General features: G+C 40.6%; 1 protein-coding gene across 13 annotated transcripts in view; it reads left to right on the top strand.

Moving 5' to 3' along the window:
* Nucleotides 1–12,265, top strand: part of FXR1 (FMR1 autosomal homolog 1) — a 28,028-nt gene extending 15,763 nt beyond the window's left edge. For 4 of the 13 annotated variants that reach the window (XM_015871608.3, XM_085513225.1, XM_085513229.1 and 1 more), the window contains 11 exons: nt 91–207; nt 303–473; nt 3,324–3,402; nt 3,742–3,851; nt 4,734–4,820; nt 5,211–5,418; nt 6,378–6,581; nt 7,243–7,443; nt 8,204–8,284; nt 10,658–10,749; nt 11,247–12,265. In XM_015871608.3, coding sequence (XP_015727094.1) covers nt 91–207; nt 303–473; nt 3,324–3,402; nt 3,742–3,851; nt 4,734–4,820; nt 5,211–5,418; nt 6,378–6,581; nt 7,243–7,443; nt 8,204–8,284; nt 10,658–10,749; nt 11,247–11,417 — 1,521 coding nt within the window. In that variant the 3' untranslated portion in view covers nt 11,418–12,265. Of the gene's footprint in view, nt 1–90; nt 208–302; nt 474–3,323; nt 3,403–3,741; nt 3,852–4,733; nt 4,821–5,210; nt 5,419–6,377; nt 6,582–7,242; nt 7,444–7,728; nt 8,076–8,203; nt 8,285–10,657; nt 10,750–11,246 lie in introns of those variants that run through there. The other 9 variants (XM_015871610.3, XM_085513227.1, XM_085513232.1 and 6 more) reach the window with 4 other exon arrangements.
* The last annotated feature ends 1,290 nt before the right edge of the window (nt 12,266–13,555 follow it).

Genomic DNA, 13,555 nt, shown 5'->3' with positions numbered 1-13,555 from the left:
AATTTATTTAAATACACAGGTTCCTAATTCATCCTTGAAATGTGCCTTTCACTAAAAACTGAAAGTTAACGTCTGTTTTCTTTTCTTCAGTCTGCCAGTGAAGCAACAGTGAAGAGAGTGAATATACTGAGTGACATGCATTTGCGCAGCATTCGCACTAAACTTATGCTCATGTCAAGAAATGAAGAAGCTACAAAACACTTAGAAGTAAGCAGTAGCTTGAAATTCTTGTTGCTTGAAGCAGTCCCTGTACTTGGTGTCGATGGGATGCACATGAGCCTTGTTTTTCTTTTTCCTTTCAGTGCACAAAGCAGCTTGCAGCAGCATTTCATGAGGAATTTGTAGTCAGAGAAGATTTAATGGGACTTGCTATAGGAACCCATGGCAGTAATATACAACAAGCCAGGAAGGTTCCAGGAGTTACTGCAATTGAACTTGAGGAGGACACCGGTACTTTCAGAATCTATGGGGAGGTAAGGAAGGAGCTTTGCATGAATCTGGTGAGCATTTTGCTCACTATCTGCGTTCAGAGTGATCAGAGCTGGAGCAAAAATTGCCTGGCACTCATTTGGATATCCATGCTCACATTTGCACTGTGGCAGCTTGTGCTACATGTAGGTGAAATACAAGACTTGGTTGCAGTGTTGGTTTCCCTGAGATGTGTTCTGTCCTAATCAGTCCAAGTGCTGTTGCACAGATACAGGGTAGCTGCACCATGTATGTCAGTCAACCTGAGTGAGGTGTTGTTGACTGCTATCTTATTTGATGGAATGTTTAACTTCTTTTTGGCTTCCTGTGCTGTTATTGGTGCCCTCCCCCTGCTACCCGCCTGCTGGTTCATGTCTGGTTTTGCTTAATCTGTGTGGTGTCTGTCCTCTAGCTGAGCCAAATACATTTAGGCATGTATTGGTTTCTTTGTAATTTGGCCTTTTAATGCTGGTTTTGTTTTGGCCAATTAATGATGGATTAGGTGAAGAACTGCTGGTTTGCCCTGAGTTATGTTCCATTTGTGTATGTCTCTTACCTGATGTGCTTTAAATCTCACAAGTGCCTGTTGACAGCACCAGCTTTGTCCTTCCTTGGCAACCCAAGTAGTCCATGTTACTAAGGATCTTGCATCTGTATCTGTCTGCTTTTTGCCTCTTTTCTGCTGGTGCTGGCAAGCAGCCAGACCCTAATGCCTGCTGCATGTTCAGGCTGTTTTGCACTCAGAAATGTGTGGGAATAGTGACCCCATATCCTTGACGTCATAGAGTCTGAGGATCTCCCATGATTATGTTTTGCAGTGAGGTTTAGTGTTTCTCAGAGCCAGAATCTCTGAGGGAAGAACCAGGAGATGCATTTTGAGGAATACTGGGAAGCTACAAAATTAGAAAGAAATGAAGCTGTGTAGGATTCTGTCTATGCTTTTTCCTGTGTAATCAAAATCGCTTTGATTCCTGAGCACTCCCCCTTCTGACTGAGCTCCTCGTTTGTGGTACATAGAACCCACAGTACTGTGAACTTGAGAGCTTAGTTAGTGAGCTGGGTTATCCATGCTTCTGAAATAATTTGGTTCCTCAGAGGGAGAGAGCCTCATCTGAAACAGAAAACTTTCTGTTAGAGCTTCCTTACTGGTAAAATTGAATTGCATGTGCAATTCCTGAGGTTCTTCCATGTTATACCCATTTTAAGATACTTAGGTGTTACGTTAACTGCCTCTGGATGGAAGAATAGTAATATTCCAGGAGACTTAGTTGTTGTTTTCCATTTGGAGGGAAGGCTGTTCTTTAGGACCATTTAGGACTCTATTCCATTTAAAGTAGGAGAAGAACATACTTCTTGTTTTGGTTTTGTTCTGGGAGGAGAAATCAAGTTCATCACAACAAAAAAACCAGTTCCTGGCTGTGATTTAGGAAGCACTTCCCTGCATGGGACTGGGCTTCTCAAATGACGGACAGAGGTAATTTTTCCTGTTTGGGAAGGTCTAAAAGAGCTACTGTGACTCTGGAGAGGCTTCCAAATGCTGCTCTTGGTTGACTGTGAATGAATCTGAAGCTCCAGAGGTGGCCTCACCATTTATAGTAGATGTGTGAGTCTGTCTGCTGTATCTGTATTAGCAGCTGTGTTAAACAACGTTTTCCTTGAAATCTGCAGCCATGCAGGTTTTGTTTCACGCTTTGGTTTAGGGCTGTGATGCTTCAGAAATAGTAGGAATAACACTGGATTTAGGAAAACATCCTGCTTGTAATCTTTGTTAAATACTGTGCAAATAAACTGGAAGTGTCTTGATTGTATGGGGGACCGTATGGAGTAACCAAGCAGGAGTGCACATCTATTCTCTGCCTAGAAATTAAGACAGTTCCTGCTAACTGGAGTCTTGGAGATGTGTTTTCTTCCCCTGCGTATGTGGTCATTGTGTTCCTGTTCTGAATTACTGGCTGCAAAGATGTATCCAATCAGTGCTCTGTGCTGTCTCATGTTGGGCTGTGAATGAGTCACGTTGCATAAAAATTCCAAGTGCTTGCAGCAAAGCATAGATACGCTCTGTGTGTATTGGAGGACACCAGTCCTTGCAGCTGTGTTCCTCGTTGTGGCTGTTCATGCGACAGCAGTCACTGACCCTTCTTTCTTTGGGAAAGAAGTGATCATGGTACCTCTGAGGCAGGGCATGGAGCTCCCAGTCGTGTCCTCCCTGCAGAGCTCACGGAGCATAAAATGCTACTGCGTGTTGATGTTGGTCGTTTTATCTGTTACTGTGAGAATGCAAATAGCTCTGCTTCCTGCAATCACTTCCTGTTTGTCTCTTCTTCCATGCTTCATTGCTTGTTTCATCTTGAAATCCATATTGCCCATAGTTCTCTCCTTAGCATTTTTACCTGTGCCAGAATTGCAGGTTTGTGAATGTTACGTCCCTCTAGGACTTGGTTAAATTTAATGTGAAGGCCCAGGTGGCATCTGTCTCCTGTGTTGCAGAAAGGATGACAGATGAAAGGGCTGAAGCATCAGTGTGCTCAAACGCTGTCATTGCTGACCAGATGCTGACTGTGCTTTCACTGGTGGCAGTTTTGTGCTGTTTATTCCTCCTTGCAGTATCTGTAGGACCTGCAGACATTTATTGCTGCTTAATTTCTATCATTTCCTACTGAAACTTTGAATGATAGAAGTTGTTCCCGTGAGCCAGTAATGGTGTCATGTCTTAGAAAGCTTTATGACTGAGGTGTGGCCGGAACCACTAATTTTGTTATTTAAAATGTTGACTCTTGTGGTGCCCCGTGGGTGTTGCTGCAGGGTTTTGTTTTTAATGTATTGCTTTCTCTTATTTATTTATTTTTACTTTTCAGACTGCTGAAGCTGTGAAAAAGGCAAGAAGTTACTTGGAGTTTGTGGAGGATTTTATTCAGGTTCCCAGGAACCTTGTTGGTACGTAATGCTCCTTAACCTGTAGGAAGGGGATGCACGCAGCATGACTGTGCATAAAGCCTTAGGTGCGAGTGCCTTGTTGGGCTTTCCATCTATATAGGAAGTGATTCATCTTTTAAGACTTTGTGCATCAGGGAATTATCAAGAAACTGCACATTATTTTAACTCTTGAAATGCTTTTGGGCAGTTTTCATTTATGTGTATGACATGGGAAAAAATCTTGAGGGGTGGGAAGGTAGAAGGCAGAGGGGAGAGAAGTGACAACAGTTCTTGGTATACAAAAACCTGTTCTGAACGTTTTGTACGCTGGTCTAAAATAACTCTTCTTTCTCTGTGAAGGAAAAGTTATTGGAAAAAATGGGAAAGTGATTCAGGAGATTGTAGACAAGTCTGGAGTCGTCAGGGTGAGGATTGAAGGAGATAATGAAAATAAACTGCCTCGTGAAGATGTGAGTACTTCAGTTCTTCCTGTGTTTGCATTTTTATTTTGAAATGAGTTGTTTTGAATCCTTTAACAAAGAAAACACCAGAAAACACCTGCAGAGAGTGAAAATGTCTGAAGCAGAGTGCTGCATTACTGCCTTAGAGTGGGGTTACTGTTACATCTCGGTGTCATTATTCAGTTTGTAACTATAGACTTTGTGGCCTATGCATCCTTGTTTTTCATGGCTAACCTGTAATGGTGATGTTTGTTTTAAGAAACCATGGCCTCTGTGGTAGAGTTGTGCTTATGGATCGTTTAACAAAGCCCACCTTACAGCTTTTATAGCTGTAGAAATTGATTTTTAGGTCTTTTTCAGAATGGCATTGTGCAGTGAGTCTTGTATGAAACAGCTCAAGAAAAATACTTGCTTCAGGAGCAAAAACCTACCTCCTATGTACAGCGTAGTTGTATAGCTGGCAACACTGGAAACACTAATTTGGGGCATATATATTTTAAACAGATGAGAACATAGCATAAAATAGTCCAAAGCTTCTTCCTCTTGCCAAGTCGGTTTAGATAACCACTGGGCACTCGTCAGGAATCTCTGGATACCTTTATACACAGCTGCTGTGATAGAAACGTGTGCAGCAATTGTGTTGCAGGGGCAACCAGTGGTACATAGAAACTGTATGTCAGATTACCTTGAGTGGTAGAGTAGGGTATTGGGAGCACTATGGGCAGTCTGAAGTCCTTAGCAGAGAAGCCCTTATCCCAGACTCTGGGCTGTTTCTAGTGTGTCTTTGCTGTGTAAGATTCAGTTACTGTTCAGATTGCTTTTATAGATTAAGGATGAAGTATTTTGATGATGTTCTTCTTGAAAGCAAGATGTTTTGTTTTGTTTCTATAGGGAATGGTACCATTTGTATTTGTGGGTACCAAAGAAAGCATTGGAAATGTCCAGGTTCTCCTAGAATACCACATTGCGTACCTGAAGGTAAGTGTTTCAGAAGGAAAAACAAAGTTGTATAAAAAGCTTCTAATGGAGTACAGGATATCTGAGAAACAACTTCAGAAGGGTTTGCAGCTGATCAGCTGTTTGGCTGTAGACTACTGGGAATTGAGGCTTGGTGCCCCGAAACCTCCCCTTGTCTAAGTGTTATTTAGGCCTTTTAAAGCATGATCATGGCTGCTGCTTCCTGTTGGTACTGAAAGAGCCGGACTGCAGAGAGCACTGCTTTAAGTGGTATCTGAGAAGTAGTATGTGATTGCTTTCTCCACATCAGTGTTGTGTTGTTGATTTAGGATGAGGCTGAAGGGACGGTGGTATTTTATGGGGGAGAAGTAACATTTCTTCCTCTGACGTGTCTTGTTTCCATTTATATAGGAGGTAGAACAACTAAGACTGGAAAGGCTCCAGATTGATGAACAGCTGCGTCAGATTGGTATGGGCTTCAGACCTTCCTCTGCTAGAGTCCCTGAGAAAGAAAAGGGTTACACAACTGATGAGAGTACCCTCTCCTCAGTGCAAGGTTCCAGATCATACAGTGGAAGAGGGAGAGGCCGCAGAGGCCCCAGTTACACATCCGGCTACGGTAAGTTGGTTTGCTATCACCTCCAGAGCAGCTGTCGGGTGAATCCTCAGTGTGCTGTTGAGTTCTAACTTTTTGTAGGTTTCTTTGTGTGTTGAACAAGTGAGTAAAGGTACAGTGGAAAATTCAGAATTGCCATTTGATTTTTCACGTAGCTCAGAAAACCTGCTTGGATTTCTCTTTTTTCTGAATGGTGATGCTTCTATTATTTACTCTTTTCTGGCAGGTTGTTTCAGTAAATGTAGTTGATGTTCAGTTGGTTTATATGTGTGCAATATTCAGACTTTCATTTGGCAACGTGTGGGGGTTTTTCGCTGTAAAACAGCAAGAATTGCATGTTAGAGCCATAGGAGTCGGGATATCTTTATTCCAGAATTGTTAGTAGGGAGAGTTCCTGGATGCTTGAAATAAATGGTGGGTGATTAATTTCTTAGTAGTAAAAAACTGTGCGGGTTTGGTTAGCTCAGAAACAAAGGGAAGTTATAAGCAATATTTAATATAAACAGCTAAATTGAAGCATTACTGCAGCCAGATGGGGTTGCTTAGCAACAGCCATTAGCTGTGAGGTGGTGAAGTTGTCCTTGGGAATTTCAGAGAAGTTGCCTAGAAACTGCATCGAATGCCTGCAGTGTGTGCACAGCAAATAGCGTTCAGTCCTTGATGGATCCACGCACATTAATTGCCATTTGAGTAATTTTAGAGCCCTTATTTCTCATCCTACTGCAAACAGACTTAAGAAGTGTAGTACTTAGGTAGCTGAAACTCTACGTATTTTTATTTGTGCACATTTAGATGTTTTTATTTTTGTAATTGCATCCTTGTATTAGAGTTTATTTTGAATTTGTATATTCTTATATATGTGTATAAAATCTAAGGCTAGGCCTGCTGGTTGAGAATCTGAAACCAGAATACAATCCCAAATTTCATATTCACTTCCAATTTTCTTTTCCTTCTTGTACAAGGTACAAACTCTGAGCTCTCTAATCCCTCTGAAACAGAATCTGAGAGAAAAGATGAACTTAGTGACTGGTCCTTGGCAGGAGAAGATGACAGAGAAAGCAGACATCAGCGTGACAATAGGCGACGTCCTGGAGGACGAGGGCGCAGTGTGTCTGGAGGCCGTGGACGTGGCGGACCTCGTGGTGGCAAGTCATCCATTAGCTCTGGTACTTCATCTCAAAGTGCATCTCTGTTCCTTGCTGCTTTTTCTCTAGCCTTTCTGAACATTCCCTTTTTACACTGTAATCTTAATAAACTGGTATTTCAGTGAAGGTCCATGATATTTTATCATGCGCTATCATTAGATTTCTGTTGATCATCTTCTGCTTGTAATGATCTTCATTTCCTTCCTCAGCTGTAGACAGGCAATAATGACGTCACTGAACATTACAGATCTTTGCCATGCTACTCGTGGTTGCCTTTTGAGTTAAGCTTTTCTTTTAGATACAGGAGAGAAGAAATGAAAGAATGAAAGTTAGCACGGTCAGATTCTGATAAAGTAATAATTCACAGCGCTTCAGTAGCGTCAGCATTGCCATCAAGCTGATGAATTGAAAGGGATTTTTACACACAAATGCCTTAAAGTAAAAAGTTCTTTAAATGTTCCCTTGAAGTCTTTGTGATGCAGTAACATATGTGCCACGCTGTGGTGTCTCAGAGGATTATATTGTTGGATTAGAGTGTCAGAGAGGAGCCAGTATGCACAGGACTATAGTGCTTATACCTTGTCATAAGGTTGCTTAATGTTTGGAACCACATATTGAAGCCAGTCTGGAAGATGACGTGTCTGACTCAGTATCTTAAATAAAAACTTCTTGGTTTTTTTAGTGCTTAAAGATCCGGACAGCAACCCTTACAGCTTACTTGATAATACAGAGTCGGACCAGACTGTGGATACTGATGCCAGTGAATCTCACCACAGTAGCAACCGGCGCAGGAGGTCACGCAGGCGAAGGACTGATGAAGATGCTGTTCTAATGGATGGAATGACAGAGTCTGATACAGCTTCTGTTAATGAGAATGGTTTAGGTATGTAAACGGCTAGTTGATAGTCCCAGAACAAGTTTGTAAGAGAAAAGTGTTATCCATGTAAGTGTAGTGTTCATTTCTATTAGTGATGAGTCATTGTTCTGTTAAAGGTTGCTGTCTGATTAAAGGAAGACTTCTACCTCCATGGCTCTGCCATGAAATATCTTGTTTACTGAGCTCCATTAGTACGTTCATATGCTCTTTCGTATGCCTCTTTTGTAAAACCTATCTGATGGAGATACCAAAGACTAACTTTGTTTCCTGTTTGTACTGCTGTTTTCATAGAAACACGGTGCTGTTATAGATCAGCGTTCTGTCTGTCCTCCGTTACCTCAGTGTCAGGGTAGGAAAGCTGCTTAAGCGGCTGTTAATTCATCTCTACCCAGTTTCTGCTTAAGTAAATTCTCTTTTGATACTTATTGGGATGAGAATATAATTTGTTGTTTAATAGTGTAGAAAAAAAAAAACACCTTATTTTGTGGTTGTGGCTAAAACCTGACGTATGGTTGTTTAATAAATGAAACCTGAGGTCATTAAGCATATGCCTAAATGTTTTCATGAGCCAGAAGCAAAATAGTAACATCTAGCTTTTTCATTGTGTATGCTTTCAATATAAATATGTTGTTCTTTCAGCCTGTCTTACTTAGCCTGTTTCTTAGCCTGTCTTTTTTAACAGAAGCAATTTTAAATGCTCCATGCTGAAACTGCTGAAGAATATTTTTTCATCAGAAATAGTTCATGGTAAACTTTGCAATTGCAGATGATAGTGACAAAAAACCCCAGCGACGCAATCGTAGCCGCAGGCGTCGCTTCAGGGGTCAGGCAGAAGATAGACAGCCAGGTAATTCGAGTGGAGCTGTGGGTATTCTCAGGTCAAAAGCATGAGAGAATGTTGTGTCTGCTGTTTTACATATAGCTGCATAATATACAAAGGTTAATAACTAATAAGACTACTAGATAAAGATGAAAGATGTTTCTTGCACTAGGAGAACTTTTAAAAGTTCTTAATCTGTCTAATGGAACTAATTTATAATGTCTAACTTTGTGCTTGGAAATACAATTGAAGCTTATGATCCGGTTCTCATTGAAGTCAATAGCTAATCTTCTGTTGACTTCAGTAGTCCGGGATCAAGACATAAATGAAAGTTCATGATTTGCACTCACTTGCGTCTGCACACTTGCACTGAATGTGACACAACCTTTTCAGCACTGGCTGAGGAGCAGAGGTGGCCTGGCAGGCTGTAGGTGCCCTGGCAGAGCTCTGCGAGGGAACCTGACGGTAACTGCCAGTCCAGAGCTTGACTGAAACTTCTGCTGTCAGTCTTCAGCTTTTGTGAGCATTGTAAATCATCCACAAATTGAGGGTGGGAAGGAGGAGGAATTTAAATGAAATTGCATGTTTTCAGTTTTTGTTGTTGTGGCTTGTTGCACTTCTTTTGTGTGTACTAACACTGGAGATGATAAAGGTGAACTAGCTCGTTTCAGTGTAATGCCCTGTTCAGAAAGCTCTTGTATGTGCCTTAAGGTAGTCACAGGAGGTCTTGTAGATTGACAGGCTCAAAACATCACGACATCACCCACATTTGTTTCCTGTCTATCTGTGGTGCTCAGACAATATTGGATTTAGAAGAAATAAGGTTGTTGCCTCATAGTAATTAAAACATAAGGAGAATAAAAAGTAAGCTGTTACGCTCGTCAGCATTCTGTAGTTGGGTAACACAGTGATACAGTTCATAAAGGGGTGGAGGAGATGGCTGGCATCTCTACAACGTGTGAAGTGTTTCTCTTTAAATGCAAACATTCCAGGAACAGAACCAAATCCCCAGAAAGTTCTTACTTTTTCCCGTTGATTCCTTTGTTTAAAATAGCACTTCCAATTTCAATAATAGGTATTTTTGATACAGCCAGTAAGAGCGTTGGTACTCACACGCTATGTGACAAATGCTCCAAGTTAATCATCACATGTATTCACTACTTCTATAGAGAATGAAATGGAGAGGAGGAACTCTTCCTCCTGAACACGAGCAGTCTGCTTCTGTAGTTCCTGGGTTCCTATTACACTTGAAAGTATTAAGGATCAGTGTTTTACACTGTGTGTGAAACATGCTTCATCCCTGTATTAGAGTCGGGTACAGAACATCACTTAGAGAAGTCTTGTGCAGAGACTCCCTTGGTCTCAGCAATAACACAGGGACCCAGTTAAGAGCCTAGTTAATGTAACAGAGAACTTGTGCTTGCTCTGCTGATACAGGATTCTTACACAGTTATTGATTAAACCCAGGAAAATAGTTCACCTGAATGCATGGTATACTAAATACAATTGACTGTACTGTTAGTAGGTAATGCTTGCCAACTCTAATGTGCTTTAGCTCATCAAAGATACAAATGTATATTTAAATTTGTAGTACTGTATATTCCAAAAATAGAGTTGACTCTCAATTGTTGTGGTTACGAGAGGGCGGGATAAGACAAAACCAAGCTACAAGAACATGTGCTGAGGTGGTGAGAAGAAAGGAGGTCAGAGAGTCCCTGGCCAGCAACCAGTAAGTGTAGCCATAGCAGTGCAAGCATGGCTGTCCTGCTTTGGAGTACAGGCCTACTCATACAGTGCCACCTGCAGTGCCTGTACGCACAGCAGCAGTTGCCCACCTGCCCGCAGGCTGGAGGTGGATTGACTTTTGAGTACCAGGAGGGTGAGTTCTCTTGTCAGTTGTTTCATGGAAGTAACAGCAATTTGAATGCTGCTCTGTCGTAAGTGATAACATACTCTGAACCTCCCCCCCCCCCAGTTGATTTTGTATTTTAACCTGCGTTCATTTTATTAGTGTGAAATTCATCACTACTGAAGATAGTTAAAATCCCGATTTAACAAGTGTACGGGTATAAAGAGCCTGCATTCTTGATCTCCTGAAGTCAGGTATAGAAATCCCTTCTTTTAAGATAAAATTTACAATCAGGACAGAAACATTATTTTATCAATTGATTTCAAGATTCTGCCTTCAGATCACCACCAGCTACCACAGATTTTGGTGAAAATTCTACTTGTTAACATAAAAGAACTGATCCTTGCTATGTAGTTGCTGACCTGTAGAGTCAAGGCCTTTTGTGAGGTAGCTCCCAGTGATAGTGTGACTGTGCAGAATAAGGGTATGAAGTTTGAATGCTAAATTAAACATCTAATATGAGCATCACTAATTTTGTTTTCCTTGAACAGTAACAGTAGCTGATTATATATCACGAGCTGAATCTCAGAGTAGACAGAGAAACCCTCCGAAGGAGACACTAGCCAAAACCAAGAAAGAAGCGGTAAGAGGACTTTTTATGTACATTTCCTTTTCCTTTGTGGGAAAACAGTAACGGAATGCTCGATTTACATCATTTTCATTGAGAGCTCTGAGTTCAGGAACAGATCATTAAGAGTAACACCAGTTCACAGTAAACAGAACTGAGCTCTAACTTGTAGAATTATCAGTGCATCATCAGTGATGGCTGTAATGCTTAAAGGACTTAGGTTATTGCAATACATTTATTACTGTAGCATTGCATGATAAAATGTGCAAATTATTGCTTATTTTGCTGTATGACTCTTGAGAATTAATCCTTATAACATTGTATAGATGGGGGGGGGGAAGAGGGGAGGATGTAAAGATCAGGATGCTGTCAATGACAGAACAGATGCAAGTGAACAACAGAGATTTCCCATTTCAGTGTTGCTGTGTGAGCCAGAGAGGAATTTACATTGCATTCTGTGTTTTTATGGATTCTTCTAATGTTATTCTATCTCTCTTTCTTTCTCTTTTAAGACAAAAGATACGATTGATGAAAATAGCCCTTCTGAAAAAGCAGTGAATGGTCCTGCTACACCTGCTGTGGATGAGCCTTCTAAATTACAGCACAGCCCTGATGAAAAGAAAGTTACTGTTCAGGAGGAGGGAAATAATCAGGAAGAAGCAGTGCTGAATGGTGTTTCATAAACTGAAGTTCCTAGTTTACAGTTCTTCTACATTACATTTAAAATAGTGCTTGTATAAGCTTGCCAAAGATAGAATATGGATCGCCAGTCTTGACACCGCACTTTCAGTTCCTCCATTTTGGAATACAGAAAGGGGAGGGATCCTGAAGAAATCATATGTTAAACATACTTTGACACCTACTGTGTTATAAATATATCATCAGATGTGCCTTGAGATAGTATATGTAACATTTAAATAAACAAAATTGCTGGCTATAGGAAATGTTATTTTGTTTTCAAAATACGGCAGAGATGTGAGGGGGATCCCTAACATAATACTCTTTATGAAAGCATTAGCTGCTTTTGTTACATTTTTAATAATATGCAACCACTTCTTCACCTGAGGAATACTAGAAAGAAATGCAGTCTAAAATATTTTGCACTGAAATGTAATTTCTCCATTAGTTTAGTCTGGAAACTGGTCTGTTTTAATACATGTTTTTTAAATGCTGTATGTAGAGGAAAAATCTGCAGACCACTGGAATACATTTGTTAAATTCTCATAATCTGCAGGGATACTGGGTGACATTGGCAGTGACTGTTCTACATTGAGGCTTTGTTTGGTTTATTTATTAAACTGTACAGTATTTAAAAATCAAACATAGCTTTAGTTAACACTAAGCTGAATTAGTCATGTCCATTAAGACATAACCTGAACTACTGAAAAGATCAATTTCCAGAAAGTTTATTCTGTATAAACTCCATATGTTAGTCCTTAGTAGAGTATTTTTATTTTTGTTTTGGTTGTTTGATGTGCAATATGTTTTTTTTGTATGCTGGTAGTAAAAGAAAATAAACTTTGATCTTCCATCTGTTGACTGTTTCTATCAGAAATTCAAACTGCTACCGACTTAAGGTTTTCAAGCTGTTACCACTGCAACTTACCTGCCGGGCAGCTTGAACCTCTTAACTCTTCGGTAAGTTTTCTAATGTGCCAACCTTAACCCGGCTGTAAGGTGATAATATGAAACATGGTTCTAAAAACAGACCGATATTAAAGAATTGCATAACCTGACTAACATATAGGAACTGAAGTAGGCATAGTTTCTGAGAAGCCAGAATAATAACTTACTAACAAGTCTTCTTCTTGCATATGAGCAGGAGTAACAAAGCAGAAAGATGTGAAAAGAGAGCTGGGAAGTCAGGAGTCGTAACGAACCAGAGCAGTTACCGCAGTGCTGAAAGATTTGCTGACTCAGAAGAAAAATTATCTTACCTGATTTGGCAAAAAGCAAGAAAAGACAAAAGTACTGCAGAGTGTGCACCTTCAGGTGTGTGCATCCAGGTGCTACACTTAACACAGCAAGGGAGGAGTTGCACCATCTGAGTTTTCAGGTACTTGTTTCATTGAAGGGCACACGCAGTTTAATGTGACTTTGTGTTAAGGCTAAAGGCTCCTGGAGAACAAACTGTTAAATGGTTATAACTGAGCCAAACATAAAAGTGTCAGAAAGGATAATGGTATCTATGGGGGGGGACAGATGGACTATGGAGAAAGATACATCTAACAACAGTCAAGGTTACGTGGCAGTAAAGAATTTCAGTAGCTTTTATTTGGTGTAGGCCTTGAAAGATGCATTTTGTGGAGCGGCTGCGTGTCCTTCTTGTAGCTGTGTGGTTTTTTGTTTTTTTTTAATCCTGCTTTAAGTTCTGTAGTAGCATCTCTGTCCTCTGTAGGTTCCAAACACTTTCTACTTATTGCTTGTGTTACTGATTTTGGTATTATATTCTAAAGGCACATAAATCCCGTATTGTTCTGATATTACCGAATGGTCGTAGAATTAATGAGACTACAGCAGTACAGCTCCATAGAAACTGAAATTGACACAGTATGTGACACTGCTTATAGTGGTGACACAGTTCTGGAAAAATTAAAGCTCTAAAACACACTGTGTCTATGAGCAGACAGTACATAACCACAATGTATGTTGTACAGCTTTACCATAGTTGCAGAAAGGCTGGGAAGATTCTTGGAGCATGAGAAGACTGTGGGCCCAGTTCAGACACCAAGGACAGCTGCTGGTGTTTTGTTCAGGTATCTTAAATGGTTTATGCAAGTAAAGTAGTCCAGCCAACTGCCTGACCACTTGGAGGCCAACC

Source organism: Coturnix japonica, chromosome 12 (genome assembly GCF_054131305.1).
Source record: "Coturnix japonica strain WE chromosome 12, WE-NBRP24, whole genome shotgun sequence".
NCBI classification, from domain to species: Eukaryota; Metazoa; Chordata; class Aves; order Galliformes; family Phasianidae; genus Coturnix; species Coturnix japonica.
This window is presented reverse-complemented; position numbering and strand designations above follow the sequence as displayed.